This window comes from Morone saxatilis, unplaced genomic scaffold, assembly GCF_004916995.1.
Source record: "Morone saxatilis isolate NCDOM2014 unplaced genomic scaffold, NCSU_SB_2.0 Contig12, whole genome shotgun sequence".
Taxonomy (NCBI): Eukaryota; Metazoa; Chordata; class Actinopteri; family Moronidae; genus Morone; species Morone saxatilis.
In genome coordinates this window covers 12629357-12654910 of record NW_023339674.1, presented here as the reverse complement: position 1 = coordinate 12654910, position 25554 = coordinate 12629357, and the positions used below count along the sequence as shown (strand labels likewise).

Below are 25554 nucleotides of genomic sequence, written 5' to 3'. Positions count from 1 at the left end.
GCAGGGGAGCCGCACAGCTCTAAAACTGAACTCTCAATGAGATGTAAAATTAACTTCCCGTCTTCTGGTGTGAAGGTCATGCTTTTGTACCAAAAAGAACAGCCGCTCAACGTTCCCTCATTGTCACCGATGCATTTTTCGAGGTCCACATTCAGAGGGGTGAGACTAAAGCCAAATGGCTGAGTTAAACTGGTCAACGGCCAGTGCACATTTGCTGTCACAACCATAACGAATTAGATGTAATTCAAACAGCTGCAAAATTTAGAGTTTGGGTCATCATTTCAATCTAACATAAAATGACATCTCTTTTAACAATATGCATTTCACTGCCATGTGTTCTACATTACCAAATTCACCCTGAGCTCTATTATAAAAGAGATCTCTTTTGCTGTCGAGTATTGAATGAGAAAAATCACCCTTTGGTGATAATATTTTCTCTCCCTCATTTCACTCAGCGCACATGCTGTATTTAAACTTAGCCCTTCCTATCACAGTCATTTTTCATTAGAATAATAATAGATAAAACTGAGTTCCATTTACATTATTACTACTATTAATATTATTTTGTCTTGATAGTTTTAAAAGAATAGATATGGTCACTTTCATTGTAATAACATTATCTATGATATTAAAGACAACTGTTTCGACCAGGTCAGTGATTCCACCTTAAACCTGACAACAACTTTAAAAAAGGGCTCAATATCAAGCGATTATCTTTAATGACCTCAGTTTTTATTCAGAATACCTTAAAAGGTCACATCTATGGAGTTATGATTAATTCCCAACAAATTCAATTTGTTGGTGACATTTAAGGTTTTTGATTGCACAAAATGTTATTTACAACGTATGAACTCAAGACAATGTCATGTTTAAATAGGATTTTAAAACATGCATTGTTTTTCATTTCATTTACAAGAAAATCAGCATTTACTTAGTTGCTATGAGTTTATTTCTATATACGTTTCTTCACAGTGGTTGTCTATAGTTGTGTTGATACCTACATTTATTTTGAAAGAAACCCAAGTAAAAGGGTCAAATATACAATAAGCAATTTATTATTTAAAAATAAGTTTACTTTGAAAGACATTCTCCCTCTTGTTACAATAAGTCAGAATTTAGAGACAAATTAAACATCTAATATTGTCATTTGACTTAAGGCTATTATTCTGCACCACCGCACCAAGAACTTCTAGCAAAGTAAAAAAATTAAAGCAGAACTATCAAGGTAGAAATGAAGAGAAGGAAAAAAAAGTTGAAAGCAAAAAAGCATCAAATGCTGCTAGGTTTGCTACATGCAATATTAACACTGCCTGGAGGCTCAACAGGATCTAGTCAAAGAAACCTCTGCTGGAGCCAAAAGCATCAATAGGGGAGATTGTGATGTTCTGTGTTATGCGCACAGACAAGTTCAGGAATGTATTAGAAATAGAAATCATAATAACGAATGAAGACTAAAAGCTGGTGAGTGACAATCAAATCAGCTGCAGTGTACAAATCATTGCATGCATAGCTTCCACAGCTGCAACTTAAATGAATAATGTGCACAACAGATGCATAACAAGGATTAAGTTTGATATTAAATGTGGCTTATGTTCATCTTTGTTAAGTGTTTACACTCAAGATCTAACTTCTTGCAGACACTGGCACCATCATTTAACAGCAATACACTTCTTGTAAAGAGCTTGTGTAGTTTATTCTCTGTTTGAAAATGATAGAGTGAAGGATAACATATAAAAAACCCTGACCATTTATAAGATGAAAAATGCTAGATGCTTAACATAGTGATAGTACCTGAAAGGTGATAATGACTGAGATGGTTGCACAAAAGGCTTGATACAAGGGAGGACTGAGTATCCATAGCAGCACTAGCAACATAGTAACAGTAAAGAATGCTCTCTAAATTATTATATCTCTTATATAACAGTCATCAACATGTGTACTGTCTGAATAGGGTGCCCTCCAAATTTCGCTGATATCCATTCAGAGATAGTGCAGAACAGTAACCGGTAAAGCACAACTACTCAAGAGTACTTTCTAGGAGACTGCTCAGCTACAACTTCTTTCTGTATGAGTGCCTTTTCTATGTACTCATTCTGCTCAAAGCAGCTTGATAACTGAGAGTCACTTTAGGTAAGTTACGATTTTGAACTGACCTTGTATCAATCTTGTTTTTCTTGTCTTCAACACAAGAAATATTGCAATTGATTTTATTATGACAGTATACGAAGGTCTCTAAGAAAGAAAGGGTAATTCAAAGTGTTTAATCTTGGCAAAGACACTAAACATTTACCCAATGTAACAAAAACTTCTTGGTACATACAGAGGGGGGCTTTGCCATGCTAGTTCACACAATCAAAGAAAACAAACAGGAGCTGCTGCTTTGCCTGTGGCTGGTGTTTGAGCAGAACACAAAAAAAAGAAAACCTGGGAGCAGGAAGCAAGCATCATACTTTCTTTCCCACACAGCAAGGTTCTTAGGTGGTTTATACTACCAAAATATTTGCCTACAGAAGAGTAAATGAAACAAAATTATATTGAAAAATAGATTTAAAAAAAATTACTTATTTGGTAAAGGATTTAGCCTGTCATTCATGTCAGAGTCATATGTCCACAACCTGGCAGAATGCTGGACAAACAAGGAAAGAACATACATGAGTTATAACTAAAAATAAGTTTATTTTACATAACTAAAAAAGAAAATAATCTAAATCTAACTACAGACAACAAAACCAAACAAGGTGGAAGACCAGAAGAAGCTCCAGATTATGTAGTCTTATTTAGTAGGTCCTTTCCTAAGCATTTCTTCTTAACCCCGATGGAATATGTCATAAGGTCAAGGAAACATGTGAAGGAGAATTCATAAGGACTTAGAAAAACACAACCTCGATACTGCGAGAATCCTATTGCACTTTATTATGCTCTGTAATTATGCGCCAGCGGATGTTGATGATGTGTGTCTCTTATGGTGAAACTACCCTGAATTTTAGATACTTTACACCTGCATTCTCACCGTGTTGTTCAAGTGGACAACCCAGGGAAAAATATGACTTCATTGACATTGCCAATTATTACTATGTTTATTTATAATTCATGTGTGTTCACCCCTTCTTTGCCCAACTTTGAGCCGAGTGGTGACAAATTCATGTTTGTAGTGACGAACATTCACAGAATTACCACCCAATCTTGCTCATCAATGTGACAAAATTGAAGACAAGCTGGTGAACATCATAAAGGAGCATTTAGCAGCAAAAAGATAAGATATTTTGAGTTGGTGGAGCCAAAAGAAGAGTGAATATTGGAATGGACATATAGGACATTTACAGACTTCAAATCAATACTACTGTAATTTTGATCTATGTTTGCTGGGTGTGTATATAGACAAGTGTTGGAAGACCATATTTATAAGGTGACAATAGAGTGGCCAAAAATGTATTATTGCAGCTTTAAACAAACATTCTGACGACTCAGACAGCAAGTGATGACTTTACATTAAATCTATCTGACTCAATGGCTTTGGTCTAAACCTTTGGAACAATCAATCATCATGGTTGGCCCTGCCGCTCAAGGTTGCTTGACAAGCACTTGTAACTGTCATTTTGAAATAAATAAATGAAAGAGCCCTTTGGCAAAGTTTCACATATGGGGGCACATTCTGACAGATTCGTGTTACGGCCTGTTTATCTGCTCCGGTCTTTGATTTTTGTCTGCCTTCCAGTTATTATAAAGCAATTCTTGTTTATTTGAGACTAATGAAAGAACAAGTGTAAGTACAATATGTTGTACTATATTCTTAGAAATAACACATTTGGCTGCTTATGATCAGTAAATTATCAGTTTAGTGTTATGATAGTTTCATCTGTGGCTTCATCCAGCGATGGTTCCCAGAGTCTCATTATTATGTAGCCTAAAGCATACTTGATACACAACGGACCACTCTGCATCCAGCCAACTGGGCACTCAACTGTTTCAGACAGCTGCTCCACATTTAAGCGATGAGAAGTAACAAGAAACTACACCACGTCCTATAAAGATGTCAGTAAAGTCTCAGTGCTGCCTACTCTCAACATAACATGCGACAAGATGAACTTTTCACTTGCTCCCTCTTTTAATTTTACTTGTCTGGCTGTGCTGCACATCCTGGAGAAAGTCCATAGTAAACGCCACTCTTAGTGCTAAAAGATCAGTTACTTGCTATATTTAATGACTCAGGAGAGTTTTTTGAACTATGTACCATGTACAAAATGTGGTTGGTGCTCTCTGAAAGTACAAACCAGTTATGACTCATGAGTGTTGTAGGTTTTGTCCCAAATGAGCAGTTCAGGAAAAGCAAAGAAGGGAAAGGCTCAAAATAAACCACTGCCTGAGGGCTACATATATCAAACTCTATACTTCATTCAAAATGTGTTTTGTCCACTCTATCTATGTTGTGCATTTGGACTTTGACAGTAAGGTACAGTTTGAGAAATGTAATACTCTACTCAAACAAGTGGCAGTTGTTGAACTATACCATAATGGAATTTCTTATGTGAAGAACTGAGGGCAAAAGAAAAGGTATTAGGTTTTCCTTGTTTTGTATTTCCTAGAAAGTTATGCCAGTCTTTTTTGGAAGCTCAATGTCGACGGTGTTGTATCTAAATTTGCAGTTGGAGACATGCAGTCTTCTTTTTTCTGCAGTTCTCTGCCATCATATGACTGTAAATAACAGGTATAACAGCTTTCAGAAAGCTTAAAATCTATCACACCATATTACATACTGTCAAAGGTTTATCAAACCATCAAACCAGTCTTGTTGCAGGTAAATTTGACATCTTATATATAAATGTCAGTAAAAAAGTCTTCTTCTGTGCATGACATTGTCTAGTGGTTTTAATTTTTTCTTGAATAAATGCGGCCCCTCTGGAGTCTTATCACCTTTATTTTTGGAGGCATCAGTGCAAGAAGGGAGTCACTGCTGCAACCTCATGACCTGGTAGTTGCTGATAAGAAGTTGTAGAGTTCCAATGCCCTCTGTTTGACTTCTGTAAAGAAATGTTGATATTAATGTCTGGCTAAAGTATAAAAAAGTAGAAGTTGTCCACCTAAAAAAATGCCTTTTTACTGTCTGAGTCAACATTATATTAATGCCTTACATTCTCAGCCAGTAATGCCAATTTGCAATGTAAAAAGACAATTAAAATTTTAAATGTAGGGGCTGCTCTACAAGATTTATAATAATTTTATCAATTGAAATACAGTCCGGGATCCTTTGAATGTGAGATCAATTATCCCTATATTTTCCCCTATGGCTCTGTCTTATGTCCTGTAAACACAGGCTTCAGAGATGCATTTAATACGGCTGCTCAGCATTCGTATTTTCGAGTGTTGTGATTGATTGGCACACTTCCCTGCAGGTTGTCAACCATTATCATAACAGCCATGTCCTCACCTACTTCAGGACACAATAGCTTTCAATGTGCTGCATTACTGGTGTTAAATGAATCCAATAAACTGAGCTTTGTATTGTGTAAAGTCAAATATACCTGACAAAAACACTGCGACAACATGCAATAAGACACCAAAAAAGAAGAAATGAATGTTTTTTGCTAAGCGATTTTGGTCAAACTCATCATTCACTCAAAACAGTCAAAGTAAAGCAGCATATGCTTCAGTGGTTTTTGCCACATCTTTAGTATACTATTAAGACAATAACCACAGTTTTAATGTTGCAGGTAGTCTCCATAACTACTAAATTCTAGATTGTTCTTGGGCTTACACTTCACTTTTAAAGATGTTGACAACATGGAGAGTTAGTATACACATGAGAAAAATGGTCAATCTTTTTATCTGTCACTTCATTCACTTCCTATTAAAGCAAATTGCATGCATTGATTTCATTCTGGTTGTGAAAAGACGGCTGGTTATGAAAACTGTGAAGAAATGTCTGAGGTATCCATTACTCAAAAAAACAACTCAGACACTGTGATAGTCCAGTGCCTGATCTCTTTCATCTTGTTCATAATTCCTGGGGTTATTATGAGTTGAATATTAGGGGCTGCCACTCTTCTCCCCCCTCTGCGCAGTGCACTAACACTAAATGGAGTCACTGTAATTATAGCTTTCATGCATGGGAAGGTTCATTTTCTGAGGTATCTTGAAGGGCTCAGGGAAAAGGAAAAAAAATCAACGTTGTGACTGACAAAAGAAGGATGGAAAATATCTCAGCCCAAAACACCTCTGTCACTAAACCAGAGTATAAGTATTGGTATTAATGCTATTATCACAGCTATTAACAATGGAGGGAGCTTCAGTTATGCAAATTAGAGTTGTGTTTGTGACAAGATGAACTTTTCACTCCCCCTCTTTTAATGCTGCTTGTCATGGAACATTGGTTGTTGTCTCATTTCCAACACAGGAGAATGTCCCTTGTAACCTCTGGAAACCAGCTTCCTGGCTCTCTGTCACAGCTAGGCCTGCAAATAGAAATGTATCCCAACTCCTACGCTCTCATACCACTGCAATAAACAATTTATCTCTTCAGATAAATAATAACCAAAGATGGAAAGGCAACTCTCACAGCACCCAGAATGAATTTATGGAAGATCACGGCCCCCTTTTCTGATTTTAAACCAAGGGTATGGCAATAGTCTGAAGCTCGCTTCAGTGTAAAAACTGAAGTAAACCATTCAGGAGTTCACAGCCACTCACCCCATTTAATTTCAATGAAGCAGCTCCAGACAGTGCATCTTGATAACATCACAGACAGCAATCTTGGCTCTGTGGTCTGTGAGATAAGATTTTAAGATAAGATATCATGAAACTATATTGATCCTCCTGTGGAAATTCATAAAAAGAAAGTATAGGGGAAGGCGTTATATGAAATTTAGAGAAAAATAATAGGATACTTTTTATATAAGATATAAACTCAAAACCGGGAAATAAAATCAGCAATAAAACCGGAAATAAAAAACACCGAAACAACACAATGCCATAAAAAATAACGACAGGGATATCTTACACTTGAATACCACGGTACCAAATTAGAATATCCCCGCAGTAAAATCTCCAACTGAGTCATTTTTAAGCACATGCTCCCTGAAATAGTGACACAAGGTTGATTTAGTGCCCTCAGTTGCTATTCTATGAAAAATCCACAGGGAAGTGTTGCTAATGTTATGTTCAAAACAAGTCATGTGTCATCTGTAATAATTCAGTGGCACCATGTCAACATGTCACCTCAGAGTAATGCACGTCATTTCCATGGATACGGCTGTAGCCTACAGTCTTTTAAGTATTATGTAGGTTAAGTCAAAAGGCTTGGAGCAGCACAATGCGGAGGGCTACTGCCCTAAAACAAACTTTGTAAGTCCCTTGTGTGTGTCTCTCTTTCTCTCTCACTGTGTGTATGAGCTCCCTCATGCTTGTTTCCTGGCTTAATGAAATATCACTCTAATGTTCCCATGATTTTCTAAAAGGGACTCATAATAATGCCTTATTTTGTATTTTTTCTTTTTAAATTACACATTTAAAAAATGTATAATGTCACACATTTATGCCCCTTTAAACCTATATTTCTCATCAGTCGAAAATCTTTTCCAGTTCCAGAGTTTTCCTTTGGGATAGACCTGCGTCACAATCAGTAAGCTCCTTTCCCAAATGCTCAGATTGTTCATTTCCTTGTGGGGAATAAATAGGGGGTGGTTCTCCAGTCGATATCTTTAATTGCTCCTGGGTTGTATCAATACCTACCGGTTTTACTGCTCCATCACGAGCCACTGGGAACGGGTTGCCCGGGAAACGGCCGCATGGCAACAGGATCAGAGCCTGGGGGTTGTCTGCTTCTAGGTCTGCTCCCATTTTACATCGCATTTCCTCACTAGATGGTGTGCAAGCCACTGGAGAGTACACTTCCCCGCACAGTGGGCTCTACATCCAGCAAAACAAAACCTGGGAAACTATACAGCGGACCGTTTCTTTTACGGGGCTCCGAGGAGGAAAAGTGTGGAAATAAAGCGTCGTTCGCGTCAAAGGCTTTCTTTTTTTTTTGAGCACAACCCGACGCTTTATTTTTTATTTTTTGCAACAAGAAGACTTGGGGGGAAAAAAAGCGGCAACAAAATACAGCTGTGATGGACATAATGATTGCGGTGCAGGATGCTTGTGTCTCTGGTCAGTGGCTTACTGCGATAATACTCAGCCTGTGCTGCTTTCTGCCGTCCTGTTTGCCCGCTGGACAAACTGTGGACTATTCCTCGGTTGAAAGTGTGGTCAGCAGACAAGGCGACACGGCTCTACTGAGGTAAAAAAAACACACACAACACACAACACACACACGCTAACACAACTTCACTTTCTCCCCGCTCCCACTCCGTCCGAGTTCCCCCATACTGAAAAGCCTCGACCGCACACACTCCCTCAACACCAGCTCGTCGTTTTTCAAACATGTTACGTTAACTACTTTTAAACAGACGCCTGCGATAAACACACAATAGGCCATTTTCCCTCCATCCTTGTTGTCGCCTGACAGGGGGGCGGGCAGAGCCGCTACGGTCGGACGCTGCCTCTCGCAAAGTGCAGCTCGGCTGGTTAAAGTTTTCTAACACACTTCTCACCCCCTTTCTGCGAACGGAGAAAGACGTGTGTTATGCTTTTTCGTGGTGTTTTGGTTTTCATAGCTGCTCCTAGGTTTTTGACGGGATATCACCCGAAGAGCCAAATTAGCCCACCCATGTTCGCTGGTTGCCACAGTTGCTTTCACTCGAGAAATGTGCTGCCTAACGTGTTGTTTTTGAGTTTTTGCTGAGTGCACGGTGTAATGTCGCAGTTTTAAAAAGCAGTACAGTGTGATGTCGCAGTTTGAAAACGAGGCTGAAGAGCGTATTTGTGGTCTGAATCTCCCTCTATCTCCCTCTATCTCCCTCCATCCTCCCTCCATCACGTCCGCTACGATGGCAGCTGCACAGGTAGCTGCCCATTAAGGACTAAATGAAGTGGCATGGGCGTGGTAGGGAGTTTGTTACAACGGCATGTTCTTCAATAGCAGCATTATAATAACAATAACATACAAAAAGTCAAGATACTTTAATAATAGTGTGTTTCGAAAGATCCTTTAATCGTTTAAAAGTTTCAATATGCCATTCTTGCTGTTTCTCTCCAGGCTGTAATTACGAGTATCTCTGTGTAAGTGTTGTTTCATTTCTTCAGAGAATCCAGAATTGTTTGGTTTTGGGGGAAGATGCAAAATCTTTTGGAGGGCTGTGATAATATCGTGTTCTACCAATATCAAATATCCGCTTTGATGGCTCCGAGGAAAGGCTGAGGGGCCGGGCCTGCCCCATTTCAATATGAATTCTGTGGATGTTGACTCTGAGAGATGCTCAGCGTGGACCTGCATACAGAGCAGCTAGCTGTCTAAAGTCCCACTCAGGTTGGCTTTTAGTCATTGTTGTCTCCTACTTTATTGCTGAAGAGCTGAATTATTTCGGTGGCATAAGGTCATGATCAGTGGCTGTATGGAGATGAGTCTGACTACGAGGATGAGAATTACCTTGGCAACAGTTTAGGGGGTACTTACTATTTTTACTTTGTTCCCTCTATGCCTAAAGGGCCATCCCGTCAAAGAGACTTACACCTCTGACCGTCTCTTTAGAGAGGGCGTCTTAATTCCCTGGTGTCAATCTGAGTTGGCTGTGATCAGTGGCTGAAGCTTTGCCTGAGTCCTGATGGTTTATTGGGCCGGAGATTATCCCCGTGCTATGAATCAGCTCAATAAACAAGTTGCCTGCCACCCCCTGAATAAGGCAACACTCTCCACAAGTGGGTCAGTAAATGCCAACTTGAAATGTAGGAAATGAATAGGGAAAACATTTTCAAGATGTTTTCCTTGCCAGGTTCTTACAGTTAATTAATGGGTTATTCAGCACTCGCTGGAACCATTCATTGGCTTTTTTTCCAGTCATGTAAATGCCGCCGCTGTGAAATGATCTCTTGGCTGCGCTCGCACCTGTTGACCTAATAGAGACGGTAAACCTCTTCAACTCCTACCTCTCCAGACTGCATCTCATCGCGATACATCGTTGTCACGCAAAGTGACGCTAGATAAAGGCCCGCTCTGTCTTGGCACGGTCATTTTCTCCAACCACAAGGAACCATTTCCCTCTTTTCTTGGTTTTCACTGGTCTGGAGAGCCCGGCATCAAAGCATGAACCGTTTCTTTTGAGAGCTCAGTGCAGAAAACAGTGCCTGTTTTGTGACATTCTCTATTGTCAAGACCCCTGACTATTACAGGGCAATTTCGCCGTGCCCCAAAGCTGATTGCCGGCTAAAAAATGTGAGCATTCTCAAATACTGACAAACCCAGAAGCACGCAATTAGTCACTGCCTCTGGATTATGGAGTAGCTCCCGAGAGGTGGGTCCGCTGTCACATGTTCATTTCCCCCACCTCTTCAATTCTTAGCGCCGCATTACTGCTGCCCCGATTCATGTTGGACAGTGGGTCCACATCAATTAAATGATTTGAGCCTCTCGTAGATGAGGAATGGTCCACATGTGCGTCGTCACTCTTTTAATCTTTTCTGACTACTTAAAAGCTCAGCCAGTTTCAGCCTCTAACAAAGGCCCTTGTGTTTGAAAAGACGGCTGCTGCTGCTGCAGTGTCTTGTCTTACATGAGTGCATTCAAGTTATGCACATATGCTGCATTTTTTTTACATACTGGCAGTCTGTGAGCTTCCATAGGGAGCACGTTGTTTAGAGGAGCGACCCATCCCTTTCTTCCCCATCTTTTCACAGGTTTGCTGTCTTTTGGATTCAGTTGAATAAACCTTGACTCTTCCCAGTAAATGACTCATCTGGCTGTAAATTTGAGCGGGACAGCCAGATGAAAAGACAGTTCCCTACGCTGTCAGGAAACACGCGGTGTCAGTGGCAGCCTCTTCCACACGGATAAGCAGCTGTAATCAACAGCAAAGAGCGAGTGTAAATTTAGTCCAAGCAGACTGAAATCTTAAGCACAGGCTATATTTGCAGCAGTATTCCTAAAAGTATGTCAGTCTTTCTATCTTGGTGCCCTGTGTGCTTTGTCCATCGCCTTCATGTCTGTTTCCCCAATAAAATATGTACGATAGTGTGAGTGTGAGACAAAAGGTACACTGATCGTGCTTTAAAAACGACATTTTACATCCTACAAAGGCAGGAAATGGGAACCAGGGAAATAAATGGGAGCGAGGCTGTACACACCGAGAATAAGACAATGATCCTCACTTATTTTTGTGATTTAGTTTGACAGTTGGCCCTCAGCCACAAAATAAGGCCTGCACCACAGGCCTTAGTCTCTGTAATGGTGCAAAATTGACCTGTCACTAGTTTGAAAGTCTGGTATTCGTATAAATCTAAAATCATTGCCCCATGTCAACAGAGCGGTTGATGAAAATCTCTTCTGGCTGTACAACGGTTGTACTCGAGCTGTGTTTTCCAGCCTTATCCAGGACCAAAAAAACGATGCCATGTATCATTTTCCTCCACTGTGTCATTATTATGGCTCTGAAAGGTCTTGACATTTACTATAAGCACTTGTGCCAGAGACAACATCTAGTTTTAAATGGCTTAGTGTCCCCGTCCCAGTGCAGATGCTGGTCAGACAGCACAGACGAAATATTCAGCGACTGTTCAAACTCCACAGGACGCATTTTAAACGGAGTAATTGTTGAGTCTCTCCTGAACACAGACCCTAGCCGCGGCTGAGAGGCACTCCCTCCACTTTCTGCATTTCATCACTTTTTTTTAATTAGGCCACAGCCAGTTCTGTTAAAAAGTATAAGCAAGGCTGCCTCATCTCAGCAGCTCGGTTGACGATACAGCAGATACAGTGAGGTCTTCAGATAGCTGCCGTACATCTGGAGCTCCATGGACCCGTTTGGGTTTAAACCCGGTGCACCTCTGATGACACATCTGCGGGCGCACCTGAGTCTGTCACTGTTAATTAAACGCCGAAATCCTCTCGCCTGTTTGATGCAGCACATGTTTAATGCGATCAGTGTCGCCGTCAGCACAGTGTTAATCTCTTTCACAGTCCTTATGCTCATCATGGTCTCCACATCTCAAGAATCAAGTGTTAGGCGAGTCATCTGACCTCGTTTTTTGGCGAGTGAATAGACGTTATGATGAGAAACAATGGGTGTGGGGGAGGGGCCTTTGTTAGGGAGGAGCTCCCAGATGGAGCCATTCAGATGTTTCCAACTGTAAAAAGAAATCTGACCTTTCCTTTCAGATAGCTAGCATATTGCTGGCGTTGAGGGTCTGTCTCCTGTTGCCCAAAGGGAAGCTGGTGATACTAAAGTATTCATCAGATTCATTACTCTGGCATCCATTTGCAATAGATATAGTGCTTCAGTACAAATGGAAATCAGCCAACACGGTGACATGCGGAGTGGCTAAGGAGTCTTTTAGTGCGTCTGCCTCCTTTAAGACCTCCAGTTAACTTCCTCCACAGCATCCACTTGAGACTCAGAGTCATGACTTGTTTTAAATTGTCATTCAGCTTGTTGCTGAAAGCAGCCTAATCCCCTTTAGATGAGAACTTATAAAGTTGCAACACTGTCTATGAAAATAAGTATTACACAAAACGACCCTGTAGCCAGTTTTAATATCTGTTTTTTTTACAATAACTGTTCCACTGAAAGTGAGACATTATCTCAAATATATGCGCTTTTAGTGATACATGTTCAATTAATGTAGAAGGACACTAATCAGAGGCTCTTTATAGATTTACAATGTAGCCTGGCTGGCATTTCACATGTTTATTTGATGTGCACTCATCTCTTTTTCAAAACAAATATACAGAAAATCCAAACTAATGTTGTAAGGTAAGGCAACTCGTTTCTTTCTGGCTTAAGGTGCCGCCAGAGCTTTTTAGTTACATGCAGTGATTTATGGCCTTTTGTTGTAACTAGGTAGTGGGGCTAACATACATTAAACGCCAAATTTGCACACTGTAAACCATTTTCAAATGGATTACATTTATAGTCATCATTTGTCAGGCAAGTCTATCCATTGTACTTTCTAAAAATTAAGCGTTTCTATTTCTAATATATTTCAATTAGCGCTAAAGTGATTGAGTGCCCTGGTGAATTAAAGCCTGAATGGAAATGTTTTCTCAAGGTAAATCCTTCGAGGGAAATAGATGCTATGCTAGGCTTTAAAGCATCTTTATAATATTCTTATAATCACTACAATTATAGGGGATAGGGGAAATGATTTGGGGCGGAAAATGGAGCTTTTACCCGCTCCCAGCTGTGAGCGTTCACATAATTGCAATAATTCTACAGGAAAATCTCAGAGGAGTATTTTTGTGTTGTGAGAAAGCTATAGCTCTCAAATTAAACTTCACAGAGAGTGACTGGAGAGGCAATAACAGGTTATCTTTTGGACAGTTTTGTTGCTTGAGTTACTTGAGACTGATTTTTTTTTTAGAGGAACCCATTTCAATTGAGCATGGGACCACGATTTGTCCACTCGCTATTTACAAGTGTATGAATTACATGTGTGTGAATACTTTCAATCAAGTGTTGGGAGCTCTTACAGACTGCTTAAGCAGACGGTCGACATGTGCATTGATTTTCAATAGGCTGTATCAGAAATGACTCTGTTCCTGTGGATTTATAAAGTCTATAGACGTTATGCTCTTCTCTTAAGACAGCTATTCCAGAGTGACGTTCTTTTTACCAGTTTTGTTGAACAGTGTGCAGTCTTTTCTGCTCCACATCATATGCCAACACTTCCAGTCTTTCATCGCGAGAGAGCTGAAACAATTCCTCAGAGCCCCTTCAATTAAAATCCTTAATCAATCCGTTAGCATCTCCTTGTGTTTCGTGATAATTAGTTGCGCTACTCTGACAACATTGCGTAATCTCATCTGTGCCTCTTCTGTTGAGCCTAGTTTTATACCAGCAAGTCTCGGTATGCCTCTCATGTCAGCAGGTTATAGACAAAACTCGCTGACATCAGAGTTTGAAGCCTGAGTGATGGTGAAGCTTTGAAACAAAGAGTGCAGGCGTAGGGGTGGTACACTTTGCTTGGTATGCTGAGCATAGAAAACACCTCAACCTTTAGTAAGCTTCTGGGAAACGAGAAATTTCCCACTCAGAAATCTGTGCAGTTGGCACAATCATCTGTCCCTAAATTCAGCTCCGTTCCAAGTCAGAAGGTGAACCTTTTATGCAATGTCATGACTGACCAAAATATCCATACATATCTCACCAAGACAATCTGTTTCTGAGTGTTTTAGGCCCATTTCCAATGAGTGTTAGTTGCAGAAGTGAGACTGAATCATCATCATGGGAGATATTCCCTTAGGACTGAGTGGTTGATGTGATTATCTTCAGTGTGAGATCTTTATGTGTGAGCATGGTTTGAGGCTGAAGGGACTACAGGTAAACATTAGTTTGATCCCATGGGAATAATAAATCAAAGGTGTTGACACATGGTTATATCTTAGTGATGCCCTTCAGTGAATTAAAACAATCCAGAGGGATTTCAGCTTGTGTGGAGCACATTTTCCTTTCCTTTAATGAAATTCAACATTAGTCTCTTCAGTGTCTTGGGTTTTGACTAGAAAGGAACCATGATGGCAGAGTAAGGAATAGTAAAGTTGGCTTGCATGCTGTCCTCACATCACCGTAAAACTAATGCTTTTTAAATTAAATGCAGTATCAAGTTGGATTCTCGACAACACTAGAAGAATTTGAACTATTTTTCTGAGAGCCATACTTCCTCTGATTAAATGAAATATCAGTGTCTCTTATGAGTCACATAGTTTAGTACTCAGGTTTTCTAAGAAATATTATTACCTTGTCAGTGTTTCCAACTGTCAGTCAAGGAAATTCTCCAAATTAAGAAAGACATATTTACTGTAATCTCTATTTTAGCACTTCAGTAAGCTCACTCATATGTTCACGATGGCTGGTCTCTCACAATTGATTAGAAACTCCAGCAGCTAACGGAGGTGCGTATTGTCATAATTCATTTGGCTCTATGTTGGCATGGCTAAAGAATTTTAATTGGAGTTGCTCTGAGCAGGTTTTGGGTTTTATTTTTTTCTCTCTCTCGCCCTCTGTCATCTGCATAATGAGTGTGTGGATTTCAGACTGCTGTAAATGTTTGTTGGAGCCGAGTAATTGGGGAGTCTGCATTGGTAATTATTAGTAAATGGAGAAAGAAGCAGTGGAGCAAATCAATATCACTGAGAACAGCGTTACCTTTTCTACCTTTTATTTCCACTGGGGTCAGGAGTTAAGGTAACACAACTGTCAGGATAAACATAGATTAATAAAAGCTTTCTTTATGAGACTGGTGCATTAATATTATCCCGACTTTATGCACAGTAAAGTAGGCTTAATATTCTATATGGTGTTGCATGAAATCCTGAAGCATCTTTTACTGAAAAGCTTTTCATTTAATTTAGTGGTTGATGAAAGGCAGCCATGACAAATGCCCCCATTGGATACTTACAGCCTAATTGTAGATTCATGACAGTGTATTAACTCTTTGCTATTTGGCACAGATGGCCCAAATGGTTTGTTACTGTAGAGTGATCCAATTAAAACAGAACAAAATCTGGTTGCTCAAGTGTAATTTAAAACAGTCCCCTCAGCACTTGGCTTACTATGGGAACACGAAACAGTATCATCAGTCACAAAGGTTGACGCTGTGTTATTGAAAAGGACCCCGGCCTCCATTGTTTAATAGCGTGTTAATTAATGTAATGTTTTGATTTTGGCCACAACAGATTAGAAAGCTTCTGAAAACGCATAGAGGATTTTATCTAACTAAACATATGGGAAAACTTTGACATTAATAGGCTGTCAGGCTTTGTCCCACCCACACTATGGCAGTGAGATTGACTTAATCTGTGCTAATGTTAAACAGCGAATTCATCAACTGATCTGTGAGACTGCCACTCATTAGGTTTCTAATTTTAGACTGGGGGTTGGGGCTTTTCGCTATTCATAATGGGACTTTGATTTCTCCACACTTCTCTATCTCTGACACTCCCTCTCTCTTTCTGTTTCACCTTATCTCTATCTTTCTCCTTCTCTCTGAAACTCCCTGTTCCTTAATTGCATCTGAAGGTAAGCAACCAAGGCAAATGGAGTCGTGATCAGTTACTACCTAGTAATGGACGAGCTGTCTGACATTCTCTGTAAATACCGCCGAGTTCACCCTGTCTTTAGTCTTTGGTCTGCTCATGTACAGCATGTTAGCATAGGCGTGCTCCGTTCTGTGTGATATTCAGCAGTAAACTCAATGTGCTTAATAAAAGGGATCACAATAAATCAGAGACTGGAAAATAAAAAGGATAAACCGCAGCCCAGGCCCATATCAGTCATCAAATTATCAATTATCCCATTTGAGGAAGAGGCTGGAGGCTTTTAGACAACCTCATCACATATCACCATTACAACAGAGATGCACAAATAAAACCCCCATCTTTGCTACTTGGAACAACACATTACGACTGTCTCTATTTTCTGTATAACGTCAGAAACCTCTCCACTCGGGTTCTCATATCATGGTACTGCGGTCACGACCCAGTGATGCATTTCACCCGCCATAGCGATGTGAGCTAGCTGCAGTGAGGTTAGCACAACATGCTTCTTGGTGTGTAGAGATGACACAAGAACCGATACTTCTGAACCAAGTCGATGCCAACATTTTGAAAACTTGCTTTCTACAGTACAAGAGGTACCAGGGATACAAATCTTTCAGGACCTGATGGGATATACACCTACAAACAGAAGCACCCCTACAGAAGAACATGTTGAAGACAGCGACTAGTACAGCTGCAGCAACAGCTCCACCTCAACTCAGTACAACTGTTTTCACATAAAGCCCGAACGACATTGTGACAATCAGGTTCGGACCATGCCCGAGCTTGCCCCTTCACACATGGAGACAGGAGATTGCCTAGTATTTCCAACATGTGAGAAGACATCTGACACGATCAAAGGGTCACGCCTGCAGCGTTCAGAGGAAGGAGAAGGACTGATCTGTAATGATTACTGTTTTAATATCGATACAGACCTAGTCTCAAAACGAGGACAGTGTGACTCCACTCGGCCTGACTGACAGGATGTTATAACTTGAGTATGAGCAAGATGCACAGACTGTATGGAAATCTGATGTTCTGGTGATCGCAGATGACAAAGAAAGGAAAATGACTCATGTAGGCTGTTACTGATTGGCAGTCAACAAAATGATCAGCTAAAGAGTAGAAAGCAACAAGGGAAGCAGAAAAGAATATGCTGAGAGGTTGTTTATTTTTATTTATTACTTTTGTCATGTTCAAATGTCGATAATGTTAAAAAAGGAGTCAAGGTTTATGTTAGCTGACGTATGCCGGCTTTTGGGCGGTGTCATCTAGTTGTCTGGCAGATGAAAACATCAATGGCCAACATGTTTGATGGTAAATATACTAAATAAATCCTTATATTCATTAATAGCATACTAAATAGTGTAATATTTAGCTTCTGCTGTCATTGAGAGATTGTCCATCCTGTCTCTCTGTCTGTATATAGGTGTAAGTTTGTGTTCTTCACTTTTCATCTTATCAACTTCACACTGGGCAGGTGTATTCCTGGGGACCAAATGAAATTTAGTGTTGAATTTGGTGCAATTTGGACACGGAAGCATGTTCAATATTAATAAACCAAGAACTATCTAAACGTCAGCAATTTGACTGACTGTCACCTAGCTAATAAAAGAAAGTTCTGTGGGTTTCATTCTCTGTACGCATTTGTTAATGTTTTACAAAAGGTTTAACCTTGGCCAGGCCACACAACAATGATAGCACTCATGCAGGGTTAGTTTAGATATTTTTTAACGCACTTATATCGGATCAGTACTTGGTATTTGCTGACATGCAAAGTTCACGTGTCAGAATTGGTATCAGGACGGAGTAAATGGTATCGGAACGTGTCTTTAAAGGTCGGCATTGCTCGAGCGTTGTAGGATTTGTGAAAGGTGGAACGTTTTATTTTTTATTATTTTATTTGGGGATGGGTATCATTCACAGCACTTGGCTGCTGAAACTGGCGCTCTACGCAGGTAAGGACGTGTTGTGCATAGTGTAATGCATAGAAGTGTACTAACGGAAGTATTCAAATTGAGACAGAATACGTGTTTCTACTGAAACATCCAATGGTAAAGCAATATTTATACTTCAATACAAATGGTTAGTCATGTTTTCTTAAGCCATTCATAGATTTGAGGAGTTTTTGTGGTCTACATCCTCATTTATAGTCGGATTATGTTTGATGTCCAAACATTTTGTAAGACACAGTTAGCTAAAATGTTTACAGCTGAGCTGATTGGTGAATTAATCGATTAGTGGATCTAACATTCTCTTGTTTCCACTCTTCTAATGCGATGATTTGCTGCTTTTCGGTTTTAACTGAATATATTTGGGACTGTTTGTCAAACAAAACAATCAATTGGAATGACGTCATCTTGAGCTTTGAGAAATTCTTTTTTTATTTACATTTTGTACTTTAAATCAGTTAATCAAGAATATAATCTGCAGATTAATTGATAATGAAAAATGACTTTATGCGTACAGACATCCAAACCAGTTTCTTACCATCAGAAAGAAACTACACTGCTCTTCTACTGGTGTCTCAAATCCACAGGGTGAGCACTTGGCAGCATTAACAGCGATGCTACTAATTATAATAAAGCTTTTGGATAAGGAAAAATTATACTATTTCTCTCCTGAGATATTTTAACTATCCTCTTTAACTCCATCAAACTTACATGCAAGCTTTACTGAACAACATGGTATTAACCTCAGCTAGGTTCTCTGTAGTGTAGTCGGGGTTTCTTTCTCCTCTTTATAATGCGCTGCTAGTGTACGTGCTGTGAAAAGGGGCATTACAGCTCAGAGCTAATTAGCATCCAGCCCTAGGAGCTACAAATTTAATATATTTGTAGATAATGCAGTGGATGTAGCTCCCATACCTTTGTCATGTTAAAATGTGCATGCCAGTTGTTGGATTTAACAGTTTCATCTTACAGTATTTTGAAAGTCAGGTGCCACAAAAGAACTTCCCTGAGGCATGTAATCAGTTTCCAGCTTCTACAGTAAATTCTGCAGTCTCTAAAACAGACACTTTTCTTCAGTGGAAGTGTGTGGGCCCGTCTTTCTTCAGCAAACCTCAATCCAGGCGCTGTCTTTGATTCCAACACAATGCCCCCGCTGCCTTCCTCTCTGCACTGTGTTAGTGTCACTTTCATTTCAGAATATTCACCCTCGTTTTTGCCAGAGCAGTTGCTAATGGGTAGTCTTTTCAAAGCCTGGCGAGGATAATCCTGTCATCTTTGTTTTCACGGCCACCTCAGGGCCATTCAACAAGTTCAAAAGGAAAAAAAAATCGGCAGTGCAGTGTTTGTGAGGTTCATTCTTGCTGTTGTGCTCCATATCTGCCATCGCAGGCAGAGCTACATGTGGAAACAGGTGCTGTGCTGAATGACTTCAGTGGCATGTACTGGCTCACTTAAGGGAATATTGGAGCCAGATGCTTTATTATGTTGTGTTAATGCTGATGCCAGTGTACCACAACACAAAAGTGCAGGGGGGTGGGAGGTGGTTCTTCAAACAGTTGCACTCCTGGAAATTACTGCTTTCACAATGAATTTTGGCTTGTTTTCCAATTTCTCCATCTGATGTGTTGACATGTAAAACGACCACCTTATAAACAGCCATATTCTCCCTGACAGGCCGACGTGGCCATTCAAAGATGATTAAGTTTACAGTCCCTGTGGATTTTTCTGATTTCCACTGTACACTGTTGGCTGGGTATTTCTTTCTCGGAAACAAAATGATTCACCTTGAGGGAGTGACAGTGTTTGATTTGATTGTAAAGACTGTGGGAGATGAACATCTTATGCATTCCTGTGATGAGAAAATATTTGCAGGTAGTGTAGCACAGATCGTTGTAAGAAAGAAGCTCTAGAATGAAGAGTTTACAGCAAAGCAAAACCAAGGCTTTCCTTGTCAATAGTGATGTTGACTGAAAAGAAATTTGAAGGTCTGAGGCAAGGTGATATCAGGACTCACGACACACAAAGAGTTGCTCATATTTAGCAAGTGTTCATTATTATTACAATGCAGAAAAAAAAAGCTTTTTGCATGAACATAATACGTTACAGTTAGCGTCAGGAAAAGAATGGAAATTCTTGATGATGAAGAAATACAACTTGCAGAGACACTGTACACGAGTTGTAAACAAAATATGGGGGATAAATATTGTATCATAACATGTTGTAGTTTCATAACTTAATAAATAGTCTACAGGATCTCGAACAGAAAAGAGCATTCCCTGAGCAGTAAATGACCAAATGCATGAGCGTTGACGCCTTTAGACTCATAATATCAGCATGAGTTCAGCGCAGTGTTGTCTCTGATCAACTGAAGGATACCATTAACATTACTGTGCAAGAGAAAGGAGGTCTTACAAAATAGGGCTGTCACCTTTTCCAAAAATCAAGTTTGAGCAAATTTGAAATGACATACAATTCACTCAAATAAAATTCGAATGCACAAATCATCCAGATCTTTAGTGGTCCATGTTTCTAAGGTAAAAAAAATATATGCAGTACATCTATATAAAGAGTGGGGAACATAAAAACTGCACAACAGCAGAAGGATTTGATTTGAAACCAAAATGACTTCATTATGTTCACTGAACTCAAACAAAGACAGCTTTCCGCTCAAAGTGTGTGTTGACAGGTGCGTTCAAAGTACACCTTCATTTTCCTAATTGATTGTTTCAGCACAGTAATAGTGTAGTCCTGCAAACGGCTTACTTATTGAAGTATCTAAGAATCTGATCATGTAATAGTCTAAAATAAGAAAGGACAATGTGTCGAAAGTTAGATGACAGTTACATAAGTGGTAATGATATTACACTCATTCAGTAAGGAAGCAATTTCCCCTACTCAGGGGAAGTGGGTAGACCTCATCCAGGCAATATGTCACAGCGAAAAACATTGTTTTTGTAGGAGTCCCATATGCTCTGCATTAGAACTCTTTAGAAAAGAAGAATTGCTTATGTAAGTGGCAACCCATGTAGTGCACCAGACATTTTAAAGTCAGTTAATGTGCAGTATAGTAACTGATACAAGTCTTTTGCAGTCCATAAGGTTTAGTTTTGCCCTAAACCCTGACACTTGATGTATGTTGGCTGTTTTAGATTGGGTGTTCAAGCTGCCAAGATAATGAAGCTTTTTACATAAATATCAAATATATTGGACAGGGTAAAACAGCTTAGAGGGACTGACAAATACTGTAAGTTAGTCTTAACGCTTTGAATACTGTAACTGACTTACTTATATGTCATGACAGGTGTGTGTGTTTGTTCATAAAATATCGTAGTATTTCTTTTCACACTAGTGATATAGTGAACATCTGACAGCAGGGAAACATTCACTGTGAGTGAATGTTCAGAGCACTTCGTATGGACACTTGCCAGTTCCTCCAAATTGATTTTTATTTCCCTGCGATCAGCTCGAGTGTGCTCTTCTTGTGTGTCAACTCAGCCGCTGCTTTGCCGACTAAATTATTCCACAGATAGATGTATTTTTTATAACACAGTTAATAATAGGAGGGATACTGTATACAGCCGCATGAATAATTCATGCAGACATTCCTTTGTAGAGATTAAAAACAGAATAAGAATAATTCACGCTGTAAGCTTACATAAATGGTTTTAGAAACAGCTAATCAACTAGCAAGCCTGTCTAAGGCAAGGCGGCTACCTAAAGTTCTGAGTTCGTCCTCAGAAGTGCCTGCTTAGAAGCCAGCCAGAGAATAAATTCAAAGGCTTCAGTCCATATCATCTCTACCTCCTCCACAATCGAAATTCTTATGATTTTCTCCCCGGACGTGACACGCTGAAGCCTCTCCTGGTTTACACTGCCATTGAGGAAGTGACAGGTCCTAATTATACAGTAAGGGGGCCCAGAGACACTTAACCATGAACAATTACGTAGGGATAAAAGCAGCAGATAATAGGAGGAGAATAACGAGAAGAAAAAGGGCATGAGAAAATGAAACAGAAAAGGGATTAAAAAAAACAAAAAAAAACAACAAAAACATTTAGTAGGGTTTGCTGAAAAAGCAGACAAGAGATTGAGTTTGTGGAGAGCAAAATGACAGTAATGGGTCTTTCGAGTTGTTTCGACATCGTAATCAGATTTAGAGGCACATCATGTATATTTATTCAGGAAGCTTTTTTACATAATGCTCTTTGTGCTCACCAATTGCACAGATCAGTCATGCGTCAGTGAACAGCAACTATTTCTCAACCCATAAGCTGAACCTTTGCCCTTCGTTGAAAACCAGAGAACATACAGCAGACTGTTATTAGATGTCTTCCCAGCCATATGGTTTGCAAGGTTAGTAATTGCCTGCGCCTGCATTACAGAACATTGTGGATGAATTCATGATCTGAACATGCTGTGCTGTTTAGCAAACCATCTAAAGGACACTGGCCTTCTGTTTACTCTGCCGTAACCCTCCGAGTCCTAAATGGATTAATGATCCGGAGGTTGTCAGTTCATACGCAGGCGCAGAGGATACTTCTGATGTGTCCTTGAGCGAGGCACTTAATCTAAATTGTGTCAGTTAATATCCATCTTCATAAATGCATTATACACATATCATAGGTTATGTAAGTCACCCTTGATGAACTCAGGAGAAACAAACAATAGCACTACCAGATAGCAACTTGGCTCACAACACTGTCCTGGGGAATATCAAGTAGCTGTTGTCTGGATTGCATTGCTTTGTCATTATTTGGAGTCCCTATCATAATGTATTCTGTACGTGCACAGAGGCCCTTTTTTTAGGAGGGGGTATAAATAGTTGCATAGTTCCAAAGAGATACTCACAGGTTCTCATCTTCTGTCAATATGTATAGCTTGTTGTGCCCACCTTAGTGTCTGGCAAATGCACTACACAGTAAACAGGACCACGCTGTGTTGCTGAAAATGCCAGGGGGCTTGTGGGCAGCGCTTAATCAGAACAGTATAGCTGACACACTTCTCTGAGTGGGTGGTTTGCTTGGACCCGGACCCCACGTACACTGGGAGGGGAGTTTGCAGGGGTTGCCCAATTAGTGCTGAAAAGTGTAGCAGTGCGTCAGCAGGGAAGTATGCACCAGAGGAGGCGTGTCATCAATCATCACTCCAGCTCCAGGCTTGTTCCAACCCTTTTCCCTATCTGGCAGAAGGAGAAAGAAGGAGAGGAGAGAGTGACAGTGGCCGGCCAATTCCAGGAATGACAACAGACTGCACCAGAACTGGCTGTATTAAAGCTTAGCTCTGGGCATCAATAAAGGACAATTATTCCCTTTGGTCAGGTTTTTTTTTTATATTTGTATGCATTTAGTTAGAGGAAATATTTCCAGTATTGTCACAGCCTGATATAGCCATAAACCACCACTCTCTCTCGCTCTCTCTCCTGTCTCTCTGACCCCAACCAGTCGAGGCAGACGGCCACCCACCTAGAGGCAGGGTCTGCTCGAGGTTCCTGCCTCTTGAAAGAAAGACTTTCTTTGCTGCTGTTGCCAAGTGGATCCCTGGCTTCTGCTGTCCAAAATTGTGTTTTTTAAGACACTGAACAACAAATCTCTCCCAATAGTAATGCCTTGCATGGTAGGTATCTGCCATGTGTATGTGTGAAGGACCCATTTTTAAAGATTAACTCTTGAGTGGGAATTAAGGGGCTTGGGGCTTAGATCCACAAACAGGTAGAGGAAGCTGGAAATGATTAAGAGAGCCAGCACATTGTTGGTTTTGATCTTTTAAAGGAATTTGTTGACACCAACAAAAAATATGGAATTTTGCCTAGCTGTCACAAGTTCTTTATAAACATACATGACACAAATGAACTAATATATATACAAAAATAATAGGGAAACATGTAAGTAATATGTGATTTTTAGAGAAAGAAGAAAGAAGAAAGAAATTATCATAGAGCATCACAAATTGTGTATTGTGTGTGTGTGTGTGTGTGTATGCTAATTGATTGCCATCACCAAACACTTGCCAGTATGCAACATCATGCATCATGACCTCCAACAAATATTGTATATTTAACCTGTCAAATGTTTACACTGCCTCCCTTCCCTCTTGTGTCTGCCATGTATAAACCAACTGTTCCTCCTTAGCTTTAACACTGACACGTTGTGTGACACTGGCTCAGAGATTTGAAACCTTTCCAAAAATGGGTACTTAGCTCTATATGGAGGATATAATGATAATGACAGTTCATCATCATATAAAATGCGTCTCATTTAGTGAGTCTTCTCACAGCTTTGTCACAGTCTTGACAGTGTCAGCACCAGCTAATGAAAGCTTAAAAAATCTCCCCTGAATATTAGTATCTTTGAGGTGTTTTATCATGTACGAAAATTCTAAAAGCCCCACATTTTAAAATTAAAATTACGGTTATATTTCCTGGCGTGAGTCCTTTTGTTCATTTTATGCCCTCCGCTCTATAGCAGAAAACGTCCATGTGGAAAATGCTTTAAGATAATCTCTCCTTTGGGAGGTGTACAGTAATATAATACAGGATATAACAGAAGCTGCCCTCACATGAAGCAGAGAGACAAGGGCTGTGATAGAGAGAATTTGGCTACATGATAATGCATTTGCAGTTATGACTTAATTCAACCTTTCACAATATCTGCATGCTCAAATTGGTCATTTTGGACTGTAATATCAGAACCAGGTCTGCAAACATGATATGGCCTGTGGCTGACTGTCCAACTGCCTGACATCCACCCTTCATAAAACAGTCATCAACATTAGCTGAAATGTGTAATTAAGTTTTTGTCCCTCCATTAGAGCAATATTTCATCACTCACAAATTATCCTCAACAACATTATCTTGATGTTAATGTCCATATGGCATTTTGTGATGACTGCACAGCTCCTACTGGCAGGGGTATAAAATGCTATTGCACCAATGGAGATTTCTCTTGATTAGGGAAAAGCAAATGATATGTCACCGTGATATGGTATTACTGACGCTAGCCAGGTTTTTTTTATGCCTCTGAGGTCAGAGTTCGGTTTCTTTGGCTGCATTCATAGAGTATGACTTCATAGCAGCATGTGTTCTTCATAAACCATCATACTCAGGTGGGAGAAGCATGCTGTTTTAGACAAAAAGCGTCTGCGGGAGAGCGGCGCTCGGATCTACTGGTAATAACCTCTTCTTTTAACCGACAGTCATGAAAGGCAGGGCTGACCTACATGCTGTAAGGAGGATTCTCGCTCTCTTGTTAGTGTGTACTGGTGGGGAATCGAGGTCTTTTCTGTCAGGAGGTGATACGTTGAAGCTGCAGACTATCTCAGCAAAGCCTGAGGAAAAAAAGAGAGAGCGAGATGGAGAGAGCGAGCTCTGTGAGACGAGGCCCAACACACACTATCTAGCTCGTGCTCGTGTGTGTCCGTGCACATGTATGGTTCTGTCATGTGTTTGTGGGGAAGTGTGTACGTGGATGTGCGTTTGTCTTTGCG

The 25554-nt window shown here is 40.1% G+C and overlaps 1 protein-coding gene across 2 annotated transcripts in view; it reads left to right on the top strand.

Moving 5' to 3' along the window:
• The first annotated feature begins 7750 nt into the window (after positions 1–7750).
• The window catches only part of negr1 (neuronal growth regulator 1), a 131912-nt gene continuing 114108 nt past the window's right edge, over positions 7751–25554 (top strand). The window contains exon 1 of one of the 2 annotated variants that reach the window (XM_035653646.1): positions 7751–8275. In XM_035653646.1, the coding sequence (XP_035509539.1) occupies positions 8106–8275 (170 nt within the window). In that variant the 5' untranslated portion in view covers positions 7751–8105. The remainder of the gene's footprint in view (positions 8276–25554) is intronic. The other variant, XM_035653647.1, reaches the window with a different exon arrangement.